Genomic DNA, 19,946 nt, shown 5'->3' on the forward strand with positions numbered 1-19,946 from the left:
AATAATCCCTTTTGTGGGACTACTAGTGATCCCCTAACAGGTGTCCCATGATGCCCTTGTGAACAGTGTGTTTGTGCGCATGCGTGATCACCACGCCTATAGACGGTGAATCGAGAGGTGGTCACGAATGCACAATAATGCTCCAGTCACATGGGGGAGGCGGCAATCCCATTCTGGAGATCTCTGGGGGTTACTGAAGTCGAACCACCACCAACTATACATTTACAACATATACTATGTTATTGTGGAAAGCCACAGCATCCAGTCACTGGCCACCCCATGGATTTTACGTCTCTGCACTCTGCGGGCATATAAAGTGTGCGTTACAGCGAGTGCATGTTCTCACCATGTTGTCCGACACGTATTGTATCAGCGGCTGTTGAGGATTTAGGGCCAGGCCTGACGCATGCAGTAACTCCTGATCCTCCTCCGGTATCCCGGTATCTTCCTGTAAGCGGCTCTTCAGAGACTGCAGGTTCTCACCCTCAGTCACAGGGTACGTGTGCACACAGCCGGACACCATATTCAGCACGGAGAGCAGCTGACAAAATACACAAAGCGGCTGTTCACACTCAGAAAAAATGCTAAGGCTTTTTCATACATGTGAACATACCCAAAAAATGACAGAACGGCACAGAGGAAGGGTCACTTACCTTGAGGCTCAGAATGGATTCCAGAGCCTGGAAGCAGCCAATTTCTAGGTTTTGTGGATCTGTGCCCCTTTGTCTTGGGTGCCACATTAGCATGCGCTGCAGCCATCGCTCTAATTTACTAGCCAAGATCCTAAAGCAGAGAAAACAATGAAAAGATGTTTACTCTAAGGAGGCAAATACATAAGAAATAACATAATATGAGCACAATACTGATCACACCCAGCAAACATCATGAAAAAGTCAAAATTGCAGTTTTAAGATAATGTCGCTTTAAAAAATTGAATTAGAAAAGAAAAAGAAAGTCTCATGGATCCTTACAAAAAAAAGCAGATTTTGTGTACTCACCATAAAAAAAAGATTTTGTGTACTCACCATACATTTTTTTTTTTTTTTCTCGGAGCCTTCATTGAGGGACACAGGAAACTATGGGTGTATGCTGTTGCCACTAGGAGACTGACACTATGCAAAAGAGTTATCTCCTCTTCAGTAGGATACACCCACCGTCCAGAGACAAGCTGGTCAGTTAGTGTGAAAGTAGTAGGAGAAGCAACCTAAAATGAATTTAGATTGGCCCAACAGAAACATTTAAGAAGGGCGGGTGCTGTGTCCCTCAATGAAGGCTGAGAAAGAGATTTTATGGTGAGTACCCGAAATCTCCATTTCTCTGTGGCTTCATTGGGGAACACAGGAAACCATGGGACATGCTAAAGCAGTCCCAAGGGTGGGAAGAGAAAAAGATTAGAGAAGCAAGGACAGAGGTAAGATTCCCAGGTTGGAATCCAAACACTGTCGCTTGTAGAAACCTTTTGCCCAAGCCCGAAGCTGCCAAAGAGAAAAACAAGCTCAGTAGAACTTGGAGAACCAAGTACGGAACACCGAGAGACAGCCAAGAAAGTTGCTAAACAAAGGCCACATGACGCGACCCAGGAGGCCCCGGTTACAAACAGAGACAGAGGGAGCTGGAACTCTGAGTGGGGCGCACTGTACCTTGCTCAATATAAAGCAATAGCAGAGCGGATCCAACAGCAATAGTAGCCTTAGAGGTAGGAAGACCATTAGGATAACTCTACGGATTACGAAGAGGAATCCAAGCAACTAAAGGAAGATGCCCTAGATGGGTCGGGACACAAGACATATTCTGACCAGGAGCAGTAATATTTTAGAGACCAGACAGAAAGGAGGGAAGGGGGAAGAACATAGTGAGGAGAAGAGATGAAACCGGACACAGAACCACCAAGTCTAAGTGAGGGAAGAAGGAAGGACGATGAGACGAAGTTGCTAGTTTTGAAGCAAGCCCATGGAAGAGATTGTCATTGGGAGAATTTTCCAAACAGGAAGAAATCACAGAAAGGAATCAAGCGAGAGCGCTGGAGAGCATCGAACACAAGAAGAGATCCCAGACACACATGAGTGGCCGTTTAGAGATCTTCCTAGGCTTGCTCGCCTCAGAGAATGGCAATCCAAGAACAGAAGTCAGAAACCTGACCCTGGAGAAATCGGAGGGACAAACCGGACCAAGGTCCAACAGAACAGGTATGTGCCAAGAGAAAAGCACGAAAAGAAAAGGGACTTTCCTGTATTCATTACAATCAATCAATGATCTGACTGGAAAGACAGAAAGTTCTTAGTGCTGAGGCTCCAATTCGTTAACCTGATAGAATTAAAAACTGGAGGGGAAAAGGAAGGGAGCCCTGGAGGACAGATTCCATGAGACTACCTGAGCAAGAAGGGTAAGCTACCTCCATAAGACTGAAGGAAAAAGGGAGGATGGGTAGTCCAGGAGGCCGCTAGAGCCTATTAAAGAATAGCAGCTTACCCCCATTTCCGAAGTCTGTGCCTCAGCACTGGAGGTTGTGGCATGCAATCCAGGATCGTGACCTGTGGGGCTAAGTTCAGGACTATGACCTGTGGGGCTGAACTGCCTATCGAAGCATCATGTGGAGCCGGCGTGGACAGAAATGTCACCAAAGGATATAAGTGGATTATGGGCAGAGCTGGAAAAATGCTCGCAAAGTTCCTGCTCGACTAAAACAAAACAAATCAGCGGAACCGGCTGACGACAGTGGGCAGTGTTGAGAAGAAAAAAAAAAGGGTGCCCATGGAGCCTGTGCGCATTAGATTGACCAGTATGGGTGGTGGCATCATCTGACTGAAGGAGTGAGCATCTGTAAAGGCCAGGGGCTACATTTTTAGAATCCTTCAAAAGCAGGGCATGGGCAGCGCAGTGGACTTGGCGGACGTGTCTGGGCCCGGAAGCCTTAGAATAAATGGCGAAAATGGGGAAATTAGAGTCCCTGTTGTGGCACCCCTAACTGTCCCCCCTTTTTTGTTTTCTAAAACCAGGAGCTTTCACTGTGTCTAGAGATGGGGACAGGGGGAGGGGAGGGGGGGTTGGGGAGAATACCTGGATGAAGATGGGAGACGGTCATTAGGTATCCCGGACGCCATCTGTCGGGTAGCTGGAAGGTACCAATTCAACTTACCTCCCTGCACTGTCAGGCTCTGAGGGAGCGAGCGGGCAGGGGTGTGGTGGCAAAGACTGTCTGTCAGGTTGCCACCAAACACTCTTGATATATTAGGGGGGTTAGGTTCCTGCCTTGTGGACCAGAGAGACAACAATAGTGACACAACCCCAGACTGTGCTCTCGGCCTCTAGGTGGGAAAACAGAGTGACACCTACATGCTGTTGCCCAATCACAAGCTGAAAACACAACAAACCTAAAGTAGAAACCGGGCTGACTGTGGACCCGAGTCTACCTCCTACCAACACTAGGCTAAAACTGAGAAGCTTGGCTCCGGTCAGTGAGTGTAAACTACTGAGGAGGAGGTAACTTTATCCTTGCATGGTGTCAGCCTCCTAGCGAATGCAGCATACACCAATGGTTTCTTCTGTCCCCCAACGAAGCAAGAGAAATAAGCCGTTATACAGCACAACTCCGCGACTAAAGAATGAAAAGTAGTTATGCCTCTTAAAATACGGCGATACATACAAAAACATTACTATCACCTATACTAGACAACCAAAGATAAACGAATATAAATACAGTACAGACCAAAAGTTTGGACACCCCTTCTCATTCAAACAGTTTCCTTTATTTTCAGGACTCTGAAAATTGTAGATTCATATTGAAGGCATCAAAACTATGAATTAAAACATGTGGAATGAAATACTTAAAAAAGTGTGAAACAACTGAAAATATGTCTTATATTCTAGGTTCTTCAAAGTAGCCACCTTTTGCTTTGATTACTGCTTTGCACACTCTTGGCATTCTCTTGATGAGCTTCAAGAGGTAGTCACTGGAAATGGTTTTCCAACAGTCCTGAAGGAGTTCCCAGAGATGCTTAGCACTTGTTGGCCCTTTTGTCTTCACTCTGCGGTCCAGCTCACCCCAAACCATCTCGATTGGGTTCAGGTCTGGTGACTGTGGAGGCCAGGTCATCTGGCGTAGCACCCCATCACTCTCCTTCTTAGTCAAATAGCCCTTACACAGCCTGGAGGTGTTTGGGGTCATTGTCCTGTTAAAAAATAAATGATGGTCCAACTAAACGCAAACCGGATGGAATAGCATGCCGCTGCAAGATGCTGTGGTAGCCATGCTGGTTCTGTATGCCTTCAATTTTGAATAAATCCCCAACAGGGTCACCAGCAAAGCAGCCCCAGACCATCACACCTCCTCCTCCATGCTTCACGGTGGGAACAAGCCATGTAGAGTCCATCCGTTCACCTTTTCTACAAAGACACGGTGGTTAGATCCAAAGATCTCAAATTTGGACTCATCAGACCAAAGCACAGATTTCCACTGGTGTAATGTCCATTCCTTGTGTTATTTTGCCCAAACAAGTCTCTTCTGCTTGTTGCCTGTCCTTAGCAGTGGTTTCCTAGCAGCTATTTTACCATGAAGGCCTGCTGCACAAAGTCTCCTCTTAACAGTTGTTGTATAGATGAGAAGGTGTGTCCAAAGTTTTCATCTGTACTGTGAGTATGTATATATATATATATATATATATATATATATATATATATATATATATATATATATATATATATATATATATATATATATATATATATAACGTAGCGGGGTGCTGTCTAAAGCAACTCGAATGGTGAAAAACCCGTGGATGCCTGCGGCACCTCTCGGAGCGCAAACATAAGATAGGGCAACAGCATGTCCCAGTCCCTCCCGTCCTTGGCAACCAATTTTTAATCATGGACTTAAGGGTTTTGTTACACCGTTCGACCAGCCCATCGGTTTGCGGATGATACACCGATGTGCGCAGGTGCTTTATTTTCAACAGTTTACATAATTCTTTTGTCACCTTGGACATAAACAGAGTCCCCTGGTCAGTAAGGATCTCCTTTGGTAGCCCAAGACGACAAAACATGGCAAATAATTCCCGGGCAATAAGCTTAGCGGACGTATGGCGCAGCGGAATGGCCTCGGGATAGCGTGTGGCATAATCTACAACCACCAAAATGTGTTGGTGACCGCGTGCGGATTTTACCAGGGGTCCTACCAGATCCATTGCAATCTGTTCAAAAGGTTCCTCTATAATTGGGAGAGGCACCAATGGACTCCGGAAACTTGCAATGGGCGAGGTCAGTTGGCAGTCCGGGCAGGATTCACAGAATTTCTGTACCTCTGCGTACACTCCCGGCCAAAAGAACCTCTGTAAAATGCACTCTTGTGTCTTGGTAACCCCTAAGTGCCCTCCCAGGGGGTGTGTGTGAGCCATGTTAAGCACTGCCCGACGGTGGGATTGGGGCACTACCAGTTGTTCTACTATCTCTTCCCTGATTTTGTCTACTCGGTAGAGTAAATCATTATAAACCGCCATGCGGGAAAGACAACTTCTGCCCCTGTTTGTTGAGCCACCCCATTCACCTCTTTTACATTCCCCCACGCCTGTGAGAGTCTAGGATCCCTCAGCTGCGCCGTCCCGAAGACCTCCCGGGACGTGTCCAGCTCTGGGATCACTACGGTCTCTTCTCTTTCTCCCACCAATACCTCTAGGGGACCCCTGTCAGGTCCACCCCCTGCCCCTAGGTCGGCGACCCCTACAGCAGGTATCCCTGACTAAGGATCCTCGGGTTCAGCACCCGGACCCATTTTTGCCTGGGAAAAAGTGCTATTATACTCCCACAGGTACCAAAACAACGGAAAATCCCTTCCCATTACTACCCCGTATGGTAGGGTTTTCACCACTCCTACCACATGCGTCACGTCCCCGCACGGAGTGGAGAGGCATACCTCTGCTGTTGGATATTTGCGGAGTTCACCATGTATACACACAATCCCAACCTCCCTCTCCGTGGACTTCGACCCCGAGATCAGCGACCCATGAACGAGGGTCACTATGCTGCCAGAGTCTGATGCCCATTTACAAACACATGACAAAGAGGAGGTTCCAGAATAGGGCGTGCAGTATACACAGTATTAGCATACATAGATATTCGGCGTGTGTACCCGCAATCCATGGACTCCGTAATCAAAGGGCAATAAGCGGCAATATGGCCTGGCCCTTGACATCTCCAGCACCTCATAGCGGTGGCCCACCAGTTTTTGTAATCATTCTTGGGGGAACTGGTCTTTTGCCACTCTCAGTGCGGGTTGCTCCCTCGGCAGGGGCTTGGGTTTTGTTGTTTACCAGCACCGTACGTGTATCTCGGCCAGGGTCCAGTGGCCGCCGGGCCTGACGCACTAGGGCAGAGTCTCGTATAAAGTTCTGTGTGGCGGTATATCGCTCCACTAGATTCACCACCTGATCCAGGTTACCCGAGTCTCCTTGCCCCACCCAACGTTGTATAGCGATTCGCAGAGTCCGCACCAGCCGGTCGACCACCACCCTTTCCACCATCTGGGCTGGAGACGAAACCTCCGGCTGTAACCACTTTTTCACCAATTGAAGTAAGTCATATGCTTGAGACCTGGCAGGGCTGGTCTCCACATAGGTCCATGTAAATACACGCTGAGCCCTCACATATGTATTAACCCCCAGACGTGCAAGGATCTCACCTTTTAGTTTCTCATAGTCCAGGGCATCCTCCCGGCTGAGGTCAAAGTAGGCTTTCTGGGCATCCCCCATAAGAAACGGAGCCACCACTTCCGCCCACTGGCCTACCGGCAGCTTTTCCTGCTCCGCTGTGCGCTCAAAGACGATAAGGAACACCTCCACGTCCTCCCCGGGCTTAGCTTTCGCAGGGCAGAGCGAACCTTGACCCGGGGTTCCAGTCGGTCTGAGGCAGTTGTCGGCGGTATCTCACGCAGGGCCGCAATCTGTTGCCGTAGTAGTACATTCGCCTCTTGTTGCTGTCACTGGGTCTCCTGGTGCTGTCGCTGGGTCTCCTGGTGCTGCTGCTGGAATAGACCCAATTGCTCCTGTTGCTTTTGCTGAGTTAGTACCAACTGCCGCAGAAGCTCCTCCATGTTATCAGCCGGTTTATACTGTAGCGTAGCAGGCCTAATTATTGACATGCAGAGCCGTTACAGACTTCAGCTGGTGGTCAGGCTTGCTTCCAGTTGTGCAGCGGTGGGGTTATGCCCGCATTCTCCACCATAATGTAGCGGGGTGGGGGTCCCCCAGGGCGACAAAGAGGCAGTGACCCAAAAAGTCCGATCAACACAGGTTTATTGCCATCGCTGAACAGGTAAACGTCCTCCGGGATAAAGCCAGGCTATACACAGTCCATAGGATACCACGTCACACAGGTACCGGTTGCCGTAGAAGACGGTCTTAATATACCTCGCCCTGCTATTTCAGGTGGGCCCACAGACCTGTGTTATCGCTCCACACAGGTCTGAACTCCTCTCAGCTTCATGATCTGCAGCTTACAAAAGCCGACTCTGCCCCGCCCAGGCCCTTACAGAGACCTTTTAATTGAACCGTGGTCATGAGCCACCTGCATAACCCGGCCTGGAAATAGTGGACGGACCGCTAAGCAGGGCTCTAATATGTTTCTGTACGCATTCTGGGAGATATATACCGTCTGTCACATATGAATGGCCCCACTATCTCACAATATATATATATATATATATATATATATATATATATATATATATATATATATATATATATATATATATATATATATATATATATATATATATATATATATATATATATATATATATTTCTTCTTACTTCTTGTAGAAATGAAAATTTTGAGCTATATCTACATAATGTTGTAGCAATAGCGGCGCATATATGTTTCTTTTCATTTATTTCTAAGGGAACTCCATCAATTACTTAGCAATTTTCGTAGATCCTAATGAAAGTGGAAGAACAATGGAGCCCATTCTTGAGATGATCATGATCAGTACCAAAAATGCAAGTAGCGGGGCACGTACTGGAGAAGAGGTGATAAGAACAAATATTGGGCTCTGCCATAAGGAAATACTATTATTGATATGTACATTTTCTAATGGAAATGACCGCCAAAATCTTGACAACACCCCCCCCCCCAGATCAAGGAAGGGGGAAGAGGAGAAAGTAGTTCTTACCCTGTGAGGTGATTAGGCATTGGCAAAACACTGGAGAACTTCACCGCTCCCAGGACGTCTTCATATACCACGATGTGCTCGTTGCTCTTCTCACGGACCTTATTGTGCCTGCGCCCCAAAAACAGAGAGATGAGTGGTCCCAGCCCGTAGGGCTACAGAAGGACAACCTATGGTAAATGACATAACTGCGTCTCACCACTGCACAGGCTGCCAGTTCGGAAGAAAAGGACGAAATCCTGTTATACACTCGAAGGCCAGCGTGCCGAAGCTCCAGTAGTCTACAGTCACCGTGTACTTCTGCTGCTCCAGTAATTCCGGGGCCTGAGACACACGAGAAAGCAAAGGAACTTATAGAGCGTTCACAACTCCATTTTTTGGAAATCTAAATCTATACACTCCTCAACATTGAAATACACCAAGATGGAAGTCGTGAAATTCTGGAAACCACAGGATGGATAGACATGATAGTGATCTGCAAATGGTGAACAAATGGAAACTAATTTTTCAAAATATTTTGAGTCATTCAGTATTGAGTATGAGCACCATGTGCAGAAATACCCACCATTTCTCCAAAGTGACCCAGGAGTCGTTTCAAAACACAGCAATGCCAGACTGCATATTACTTGTGCTAAACGTGCTGCCACGGCATGCAGCGTCTCCTGACTTGTCTCCCTTTGAGAACATCTGGGATGTCATTCATTGCCAAAGGACGCTGCCAGCAGTGGATCTTGATGATTTGCCCAAGTGCATTCAGCAAAGCAAATCCTCATTGATAGGAAACAACGCTGTATGAACAGGGATTTCTGTACATTGTGCTCATACTCCATACTGAATGAACTGAAGATTTTGGGTACTCACCGAAAAAATCTCTTTCTAGGAGTCTTCTGTGGGGGACACAGGAAACCATGGGTGTACTGCTGCTGCCACTAAGAGGCAGACACTATGCAAAAAAAATGTAATGCCTCCTCAGCAGGTTACACCCACCAAATGGAACCAAGCTGATCAGTAAGTGAGAGAGTAGTAGAAGAAACAACAGTAAGGCAAGAACATACACTGTGTGCAGAATTATTAGGCAAATGAGTATTTTGATTCCATGATACTTTTTATACGTTGTCCTACTCCAAGCTGTATAGGCTGAGAGCCAACTACCAATTAAGTAAATCAGGTGATGTGCATCTCTGTAATGAGGAGGGGTGCGGTGTAATGACATCAACACCCTATATAAGGTGTGCTTATTTATTAGGCAACTTCCTTTCCTTTGGCAAAATGGGTCAGAAGAGATTTGACAGGCTCTAAAAAGTCCAAAATTGTGAGATGTCTTGCAGAGGGATGCAGCAGTCTTGAAATTGCCAAACTTTTGAAGCGTGATCACCAAACAATCAAGCGTTTCATGGCAAATAGCCAACAGGGTCGCAAGAAGCATGTTGGGCAAAAATGGCTCAAAATAACTGCCAATGAATTGAGGGAAATCAAGCGTGAAGCTGCCAGGATGCCATTTGCCACCAGTTTGGCCATATTTTAGAGCTGCAACGTTACTGGAGTATCAAAAAGCACAAGGTGTGCCATACTCAGGGACATGGCCAAGGTAAGGAAGGCTGAAAAACGACCACCTCTGAACAAGAAACATAAGATAAAACGTCAAGACTGGGCCAAGAAATATCTTAAGACTGATTTTTTAAAGGTTTTATGGACTGATGAAATGAGAGTGACTCTTGATGGGCCAGAGGCTGGATCAGTAAAGGGCAGAGAGCTCCACTCTGACTCAGATGCCAGCAAGGTGGAGGTGGGTACTGGAATGGGCTGGTATCATCAAAGATTAACTTGTGGGACCTTTTCGGGTTGAGGATGGAGTGAAGTTCAACTCCAAGACCTACTGCCAGTTTCTAGAAGACAACTTCTTCAAGCAGTGGTACAGGAAGAAGTCGGTATCATTCAAGAAAAACATGATTTTTATGCAGGACAATGCTCCATCACATGCATCCAACTACTCCACAGCGTGGCTGGCCAGTAAAGGTCTAAAAGATGGAAAAATAATGACATGGCCCCCTTGTTCACCTGATCTGAATCCCATAGAGAACCTGTGGTCCCTCATAAAATATAAGATCTACAGGAAGGGAAAACAGTATACCTCTGGGAACAGTGTCTGGAGGCTGTGGTGGCTGCTGCACGCAATGTTGATGGTAAACAGATCAAGCAGCTGACAGAATCTATGGATGGTAGGCTGTTGAGTGTCATCAGAAAGAAAGGTGGCTATATTGGTCACTAATTTTTTGGGGTTTTGTTTTTGCATGTCAGAAATGTTTATTTCTAGATTTTGTGCAGTTATATTGGTTTACCTGGTGAAAATAAACAAATGAGATGGGAATATATTTGTTTTTTATTAAGTTGCCTAATAATTCTGCACAGTAATAGTTACCTGCACAAACAGATATCCTCCTAAGATAGCCAAATCTAAAAAAAACCACTCCAACTTCCAAAAGTATTAAGCTTTGATATTTGAGTCTTTTGGGTTGATTGAGAACACAGTTGTTGATCAATAATAAAAAAAAATCCTCTAAAATACAACTTGCCTAATAATTCTGCACTTGGTGTATAAATTTAAAGTAGTGAGACCAACACAAGGGCGGGTACTATGTTTCCCAATGGCGGCTTTGAGAAAGATTTTACGGCGAGTACCCAAAATCTTCTTTTCTCTATCTCTTCATTGGGGGACACAGGAATCCAAGGGATGTCCTAAATTAGTCCTGAGAGTGCTAGAAAACAAGGAAGCCAAGCTCAGGCCTAACAATGCCCAAGAGTGGGAGAAAACAGATTGAAGACAAGCTCAGGTTTAACCTCGCCAGAGAGTGGGAGAAACAGAAGGAAGCCAAGCTCAGACCTAACAACGCCCAAGAGTGAGAGAAACAGAAGGAAGCCAAGCTCAGGCCTAAGCCCCGGCATTTGCCACTTGCAGTGCCGTCCTGCCTAGGATGGAATCTGACAAGGAACTGGAAAAGTTCAGATGGGCCTGAAAATGCAGCCTACTGGTCTACAGAGAAAAATAGGAGCCTCCACTGGCTGAAGTAGGATTTGAATGTGAGCAAAAATAATATTCCTGAAAATGAAATCCAGCTCCTTCTTCAGAGAATTGAAGCCGGTCTTCAGGAGCCCCGTGGAGGGAAGTGGTACTGGTCCGTCTTCCCCCACTCTGGAGGGTGAGCAGTGCAGGGGATGGATGGCAAGGACTGTCTGCCTGGATGCTTGTAACCACTGAAGTGTTGGGGGTAAAGGTCCTGACGGACAGATCAGAAAGGGCACAATGTGGATCAGACCACACTGTTCTCTCAGTCTCTTAGGGGCTGACAGAGAGGATCTCCCACAATGTCTACCCAATCACAAGCTGAGCTTGAAAGACAGAAAAAGAGAAAACAACAAGCGTAAGGTAGAAACAGTTCCAAGGTGAACAGTGTCTGCCTCCTACGGACACTAAGCTAAAACAGATCAGCTTGGCTGATCGCTGGATGCAACCTGCTAGCAGGAGTTCATTTTTTGCATATTGTCAGCAGCGTACACCCGTGTTTTTCTGTGTCCCCAAATCAAGTGATAGAGAAGTTTTGTTTCCATTTTTTCGTCATTTTCAGATCAGTAACATGTCTATATTCTGTGATTTCCATAATTCCATTACTTTTCCTTGTTGTGGTGATATTTCAATGTTGTGGAGTGAATAAAGCAAGGGCGCAAAATGTCACCACTAGGAGCTTACTGTTATACATTTAAAGGGAACCTGTCAGTAGGCTCTAGGGCTCCCCACGCCACCAACATTTAATCGAGGATGGTGCAAAGTTCACAATGAGGTTTTTCTCTAGTCTAGCAGATTGGGCATTATAGAGAAAGATGATGTTTACTGCTGTATGGTTTGCCAAGCTGAAGAGCAGCGACCAAACCAGGAACGGGGGCAGCCCAGTTCCGCCTTTTTGTCTTCTTACTGACATTTCAACACGACAAGAAGGTTTATTTCAGTCTATTATTCTGAATTCGGCAAAAGATAAATTTTCATAGCTGTGAACCCATCACCATCCTGGATAACATGGCCCAGAGGCCTAAACTGTAGTGACAGGTTCACTTTAAATAACTGTATGCAGTCAGTTCCTAAGCTCCCTCTAGTGGAGACTAAAGGCAACCAGAATTGTATTATTGAGCTATGACTACGCAGGATACTTGGAGCATTATGAAAAAAAGGTATCTGATAAATGTGAGGAAATATTGTTATACTTAAGAATATTATATATATATATATATATATATATATATATATATATATATATATATATATATATATATATACAGTTAGGTCCAGAAATATTTGGACCTTGACACAATTTTCGCGAGTTGGGCTCTGCATGCCACCACATTGGATTTGAAATGAAATCTCTACAACAGAATTCAAGTGCAGATTGTAACGTTTAATTTGAAGGTTTGAACAAAAATATCTGATAGAAATTGTAGGAATTGTACACATTTCTTTACAAATACTCCACATTTTAGGAGGTCAAAAGTAATTGGACAAATAAACCAAACCCAAACAAAATATTTTTATTTTCAATATTTTGTTGCGAATCCTTTGGAGGCAATCACTGCCTTAAGTCTGGAACCCATGGACATCACCAAACGCTGGGTTTCCTCCTTCTTAATGCTTTGCCAGGCCTTTACAGCCGCAGCCTTCAGGTCTTGCTTGTTTGTGGGTCTTTCCGTCTTAAGTCTGGATTTGAGCAAGTGAAATGCATGCTCAATTGGGTTAAGATCTGGTGATTGACTTGGCCATTGCAGAATGTTCCACTTTTTTGCACTCATGAACTCCTGGGTAGCTTTGGCTGTATGCTTGGGGTCATTGTCCATCTGTACTATGAAGCGCCGTCCGATCAACTTTGCGGCATTTGGCTGAATCTGGGCTGAAAGTATATCCCGGTACACTTCAGAATTCATCCGGCTACTCTTGTCTGCTGTTATGTCATCAATAAACACAAGTGACCCAGTGCCATTGAAAGCCATGCATGCCCATGCCATCACGTTGCCTCCACCATGTTTTACAGAGGATGTGGTGTGCCTTGGATCATGTGCCGTTCCCTTTCTTCTCCAAACTTTTTTCTTCCCATCATTCTGGTACAGGTTGATCTTTGTCTCATCTGTCCATAGAATACTTTTCCAGAACTGAGCTGGCTTCATGAGGTGTTTTTCAGCAAATTTAACTCTGGCCTGTCTATTTTTGGAATTGATGAATGGTTTGCATCTAGATGTGAACCCTTTGTATTTACTTTCATGGAGTCTTCTCTTTACTGTTGACTTAGAGACAGATACACCTACTTCACTGAGAGTGTTCTGGACTTCAGTTGATGTTGTGAACGGGTTCTTCTTCACCAAAGAAAGTATGCGGCGATCATCCACCACTGTTGTCATCCGTGGACGCCCAGGCCTTTTTGAGTTCCCAAGCTCACCAGTCAATTCCTTTTTTCTCAGAATGTACCCGACTGTTGATTTTGCTACTCCAAGCATGTCTGCTATCTCTCTGATGGATTTGTTCTTTTTTTTCAGCCTCAGGATGTTCTGCTTCACCTCCATTGAGAGTTCCTTAGACCGCATGTTGTCTGGTCACAGCAACAGCTTCCAAATGCAAAACCACACACCTGTAATCAACCCCAGACCTTTTAACTACTTCATTGATTACAGGTTAACGAGGGAGACGCCTTCAGAGTTAATTGCAGCCCTTAGAGTCCCTTGTCCAATTACTTTTGGTCCCTTGAAAAAGAGGAGGCTATGCATTACAGAGCTATGATTCCTAAACCCTTTCTCCGATTTGGATGTGAAAACTCTCATATTGCAGCTGGGAGTGTGCACTTTCAGCCCATATTATATATATAATTGTATTTCTGAACATGTTTTTGTAAACAGCTAAAATAACAAAACTTGTGTCACTGTCCAAATATTTCTGGACCTGACTGTATATATATATATATATATATATATATATATATATATATATATATATATATATATATATATATATATATATATATATATATATATATATATATATATACACACACACACACACACACACACACACACACACACACACACACACACACACACACACACACACACACACGCAGTGGAACCTTGGTTAACGAGAACAATCCGTTCTGGGACTGTGCTTGTTAACCAAGTTACTCGTTCAGCAAAGCAAGATTTCCCATAGGAAGTCATTGCAATGCAGACAATTCGCTCCACCACCTGTTAAATGTCCCATCCTGGTCCCCTATTGTGTCATTCCACACAGAGACAAACACACACAAACACACATTATGGTCACCTTACCTTACCTTCCGTTCCATCGCTGGCCTCCTGGAACTTGCAGTTCGCCGGTACGGGATGTGTATCTGGTAACCATCGCGATGAGGGAGGAACTTCCACTGCCAGAGCGCTGACGTCAAAAGCAGGAGCCGCTTGCCCCTGATTGGTCAGCGCGCTGCCTTTGAGAAGCGGCTGACAGGGGAACTTCCTCCCTCGTTGCGATGGTTACCTGATACACATCCTGTACCGGCGAACTACAAGAACCATGAGGCTGGCGATGGAACGGAAGGTAAGGTGAGCATAATATGTGTGTGTGTGCGCGTGTGTGTACATGTGTGTTTGTGCATGCTTCTGTGGACTGCAACAGCGGGTTAGAGCGCGGTGGATGTACGGAATCGGAACTGTGCGGTGAGTATTTGCTCGTAAAGTGAGTTACAAATTTACAGCAAGCTTTGCTCGTTAAGCGAAATACTCGCAAACTGGGTTACTCGTTAAGTGAGGTTCCACTGTATTTGGTCCATTATTGAAAAAAATGATGTACAAACTCATAGGGCGCGCCTTTTTTATGCATTTGTACCCTTTTTTTGTCTACTTTTTGTTATTTATTGCCAGTTTTGATTTGTGAAAAATTTTCTTTTAATATGTGCCTTTTATGAAGTCTGTATGTATTCACCTGGTTTTTTCGGTTTCTTTTTCCAAGTTTGGCCTTTGGGAGGAGTTTGGGATTTCTAGATTATTTTAGCAGATTCCTCAATTGTAGACTTTTTAAACATTTTTGTGCCAATGTACTCCAGTCCTGCCCCCTCCCGCAGTATCAGTTTATGAATGGCTGACATTTTGGTGCAAATTTTGAAACGATTTAGTGGAACGCGTCTTTTTGCTCTAAAAAGATGTAAAGAAAAGTAAAAAGTATTTTTGCTTTTCTGCAAAATTCATGAACCACGTGGGCTATTTTGAAAAATTGGGCGCCAACATCAGCGAATAGCACAAGACAAAAACATTGAAAAGTGACTTAAACGCAAACAATAAAATGGGCCAACGGGGGGAAACTCTCTACAGCGCTTTGTGCAAACACTCTTTCGTAAGCTTAGAGCTATGGGCTCTTTAATTGGAGTAATCACTGGGGGTCTCAAGTCCGGGGCTCCCCCTTGATCATCAGAACTGAACAGGGGGCTGTAACATACCAAACATTATTTAAGGTTTAATTAACCATTACTGGTCAGGGCTCCGATCATACAGGCGACGTGACGGTCCCCGAGTCAAGAACAAAGGACTACTCACCAGATACTGCAAGGTGCCCACAAACGAGGTGCACAGGCTGCCCTGGTCCAGCTCCTTGGCGTATCCCAGATCAATTATCTTATGAATTAACTAAGAAAACAAAACAAAACACATTGAAAATAAGTAACGAAGATCCTGACAGCCACAAATAAATTTTCACGTCACTGTAATCCCACATGATGTTCATCAGATCTCCACTAGGATGACCATAGATGAAGTGGTCCTCCTCCTAAAACACACATACAGTGGAACCTTGGTTAACAAGAACAATCCGTTCTGGGACTGTGCTTGTTAACCAAGGTACTCGTTCAGCAAAGCAAGATTTCCCATAGGAAATCATTGCAATGCAGACGATTTGTTCCACAACTTGTTAAATGTCCCATCCTGGTCCCCTGATGTGCCATTCCACACATGCATAAACACGTACACACAAACACACACACACACACACATATTATGCTCACCTTACCTTCCATTCCATCGCCGGCCTCCTGGAACTTGCAGTGCGCCCGTACGGGCTGTGTATCGGGTACCCATCGCGACGAGGGAGGAGCTTCCGCTGCCAGCGCGCTGACGTCAAAGGCAGGAGCCGCTTGCCTCTGATTGGTCAGTGCGCTGCCTTTAAGTAGCGGCTGACAGTGGAAGTTCCTCCCTCGTCGCAATGGTTACCGGATACACATCCTGTACCGGCGAACTACACGATCCATGAGGCCGGCGATGGAACGGAAGGTAAGGTGAGCATAATATGTGTGTGTGCGCGTTTGTTTGTGCGTGCTTGTGTGGCTTGTGTGGACTGCAACAGCGTGTTAGAGCGCGGTGGATGTACGGAACCGGAAGTGTGTGCGGTGAGTATTTTGCTCGTTCAGCAAAGCTTTCTCGTAAACTGAGTTACAAATTTACAGAAAGCTTTCCTCGTTAAGCGAAATACTCGCTAACTGGGTTACTCATTAAGCGAGGTTCCACTGAATTGCCTAAATGTTTGATCGCTGGGATCCCCAGTGTTCGTGAGAAAGGGGTCCCTAAGTCCCATTTGTGACAAGAAGAAATGCAGACTTCGGTACCCCCATTCTCAGCATTTTTGGGGGTGCCAGTATCAAGGTTGGAAATTTAGGGAAAACCTCAAATGTTTTTTTCAGGGTCACAGAGACAGATTTCAAATCGATCTGCGCAGGTATAAATGAATCAGACAATGAAACGTGTTCACTACTTGAGCAGAAGCCAGCTTCTGACTCACGTATTAAAGAATTTTGTGATTATACAATACAACATTCGACTTCGACCTTGGAACAAGGAGTCAACATCCCACATCGCACATCCCACATGGTGTGAACCAACTGATTATGAATTCTCTCAGTATGTTATGAATACCTGTTTGTTCATTTTGGCTTCATTATCTTTGTTATATTGCAGAATACACATCTTAGAATCATATTATGAAGCTTCTATGCGATTGTCATACAGACACACAGATAATTATGCAACGACATCTATGCTTTGATTATTTACATACACAGATCATCTTATTACATCTGGACAACGTTCTATATCCCAGGCCTACCCTCACACCAGCAGTCTGTGAATAGTTGAAATGTGTATTAAAGGGAACCTATCAGTGCATTTTTACATTTGGAAGTGTGAATACTTTTATTTTTGTACAGATCTGATGTGGCGGTCATAAGAAATCTAGTGTAAATGCTGTATGCAAATGAGGCTGGCAGTGCATTGGAGGCGTGTCCCATACATCTAAGTGCATTGCCACTCCCCAGCGCATTTCCAGCCTGATTTGCATTTGGTTTCTACACTAGATTTCTGATGACAGCACATTGGATCTCTATAAAAAAAAATGTATCATTTATCTTGACACCCAGGTGCCAAAGCAGCCATACCACTACCTCCACAAGAAAGAAACGAGCTCTCAGGTTCCATATTTACCAAGGGAAAGCAGTGGCTACAGAAGGGTCTACTGTAATTGAAAGGTGTACTGACATCTCATTGCAGGGATACGCCATCACTTCATGATCGATGAGTGTCTGATGTCTAAGAATCAAGGGACTATGAAGTCCCCACAATTGTCACTGCGGCTCCTTCACCCTCAGAGATTGGGGTTGAACCCCCACAGACCATAAAGTGATGGCCTATCCTTAGCAATATGCCGTCACGTTGTCTTATGAGAATACCCCTTTACCTCGGCATGTTAAAATCCCCATTTATTTGACTTTTTGGGTCTACGGAGAGCTGCGAGTCGTTCGGCCTTACCCTGTGTTCTTCCTGCTGTAAGACAATGTTCTCTGGTTTTAAGTCTCGGTGGATGATTCGGTTTTCATGGAGGTAACGAAGAGCAGAGGCTGAAGGGAACATAACCAGCATCAAAGGGGTTAATTAATCAAATTATATATGTGGCACCCCAGGGTTCAGTTGCCACAAATATACCTGTACCTGGGGCAGGGAAGAATCTCCACATCAGGTAATCCCACATACAACATTTCCACTCCAAGCCTGGAGGGGGAGCTCTACAAGCAGAGTTCAGGTGAGATCCCCTTTGAAATCCAGGTTTGGAGGCGGAGTTAAAAAGACAGTTGGCAGTTGGAGAAAAGGAGACTGTGCGAGCAGGGAGTGAGAGAAGACATCAAAATGGTGAGGGCAGTGCTTAGCCCGTACGAGTAATTGTGTGACCGCCTGAGGGATCAGGAGTGGACCGGAGGCCAGGGAGACTCCAGATCTCCTGGCCGCAGCAGCACCTGAAGGCAAAGCCGCTACACAGAGCTTAGGGACCGCAGTGAGTACAGCAGTGCCCCTTAGAGAAGCTCCCGCCGCCTGCCATACAGGTGAAGACCGTGAGAGAGGGACAAGGTATAGCTACAAGCAGCCTAGTACGAAGGAGAGACACAGCGCAGCAGGGAGGCCTCACAACTGACCTGGTGCAGAGATCCCGAACTGTTCCCAGATTACCCAAAAACTGTCACATCAGAAACTGAACCCATTTTTAATAACACCTGCAAGTAACACCTGGTCAGAGTTAATGAATTGGTGTGACGCACTTTATTTCTTCATCTGAGGAGCCATAGGCTGCTGCACTAAAGTGACAGTTGAAAAGGCTGTGAGGAAAAACCGCCATATCTGTGTACTACTAAAAACTGCCCTGGGGATCCCGCTTCACCTACGGGAAGCGTAAACAACTGGCTGCCTAACCATCGCCCCGGAGGTCTGACCTGCACCCCCAGTAACCATACTGGAACCGTAGGTGGCGTCACGAAATACTTTTATTTTTATTTTTTTTATTATTTTTTATTTTAATTTTATTATTTACTGACTTTCAGCGACCACCAGGGCCACGGAACCAGGCACAGGCCCCCGTGACATAATCCCATTAACCAACACACGGAACCAAGTACCCCACGGCACTGGGGCGGGTCAGCTTTTGGCGTCACAAACAGGATTTGGACAAGACCCAGTAATCCTGGGTAACGTGTGCCGTGTATTGACTGTGTTGAACTGTAATTGTGCCGCCATAACTGCACAGACCAGTTGAGACACAGGCATTACATAGGTCTAGCTGTAGCAACTTTGGTCAGCCCCCATCCCGTTATGTAGCAGAATATTAAATAGAAAGTGTAGTAGTTAGTAAAATGTAAAAATGTTTTATTTATTTATTGCAACTAATTAAATCCGTAACCATCAAGCGTATTGAGCCTGCAGGACTTTTTGCATGCACTTTTGCATCTTCTTGAACTTTTATTGACATATGGACCAGTGGACCACAGGACTGGTAGTGGTCAAAAACTTTCTTATATATACCATACTCACATTTTGCAGCAGAAGGACTGCGTTTTTCCGTTTTATTGTTTTTTGTAATTTTTATTTTTTAAGACTTTGTACTACTCTTTATTGTCGCTAATGTTTTATAAGTTTATGTTTCCAGTCCAGGAGTACTGAATTTAACTAAGGGGGAATGTGGCACCCCAGGGTTCAGTTGCCACAAATATACCTGTACCTGGGTCAGGGAAGGATCTCAACATCAGGTAATCCCACATACAACATTTCCACTCCAAGCCTGGAGGGGGAGCTCTACAAGCTGAGTTCAGGTGAGGTCCCATTTGAAATCCAGGTTTGGAGGCAGAGTTAAAAAGACAGTTGACAGTTGGAGAAAAGGAGACTGTGCGAGCAGAGAGTGAGGGAAGAC

At 45.1% G+C, this 19,946-nt stretch overlaps 1 protein-coding gene across 2 annotated transcripts in view; it reads right to left on the reverse strand.

Annotated features, from left to right (window-relative positions):
• IKBKB (inhibitor of nuclear factor kappa B kinase subunit beta) overlaps positions 1-19,946 on the reverse strand; it is a 41,581-nt gene that overhangs the window by 5,726 nt on the left and 15,909 nt on the right. For both annotated transcript variants that reach the window (XM_075343032.1, XM_075343033.1), the window contains 6 exons: positions 18,023-18,111; positions 15,767-15,856; positions 8,355-8,479; positions 8,159-8,266; positions 654-783; positions 347-541 (listed from right to left, as the gene is read on the reverse strand). In XM_075343032.1, coding sequence (XP_075199147.1) covers positions 347-541; positions 654-783; positions 8,159-8,266; positions 8,355-8,479; positions 15,767-15,856; positions 18,023-18,111 — 737 coding nt within the window. The remainder of the gene's footprint in view (positions 1-346; positions 542-653; positions 784-8,158; positions 8,267-8,354; positions 8,480-15,766; positions 15,857-18,022; positions 18,112-19,946) is intronic.

Source organism: Anomaloglossus baeobatrachus, chromosome 4 (assembly GCF_048569485.1).
Source record: "Anomaloglossus baeobatrachus isolate aAnoBae1 chromosome 4, aAnoBae1.hap1, whole genome shotgun sequence".
NCBI classification, from domain to species: domain Eukaryota; kingdom Metazoa; phylum Chordata; class Amphibia; order Anura; family Aromobatidae; genus Anomaloglossus; species Anomaloglossus baeobatrachus.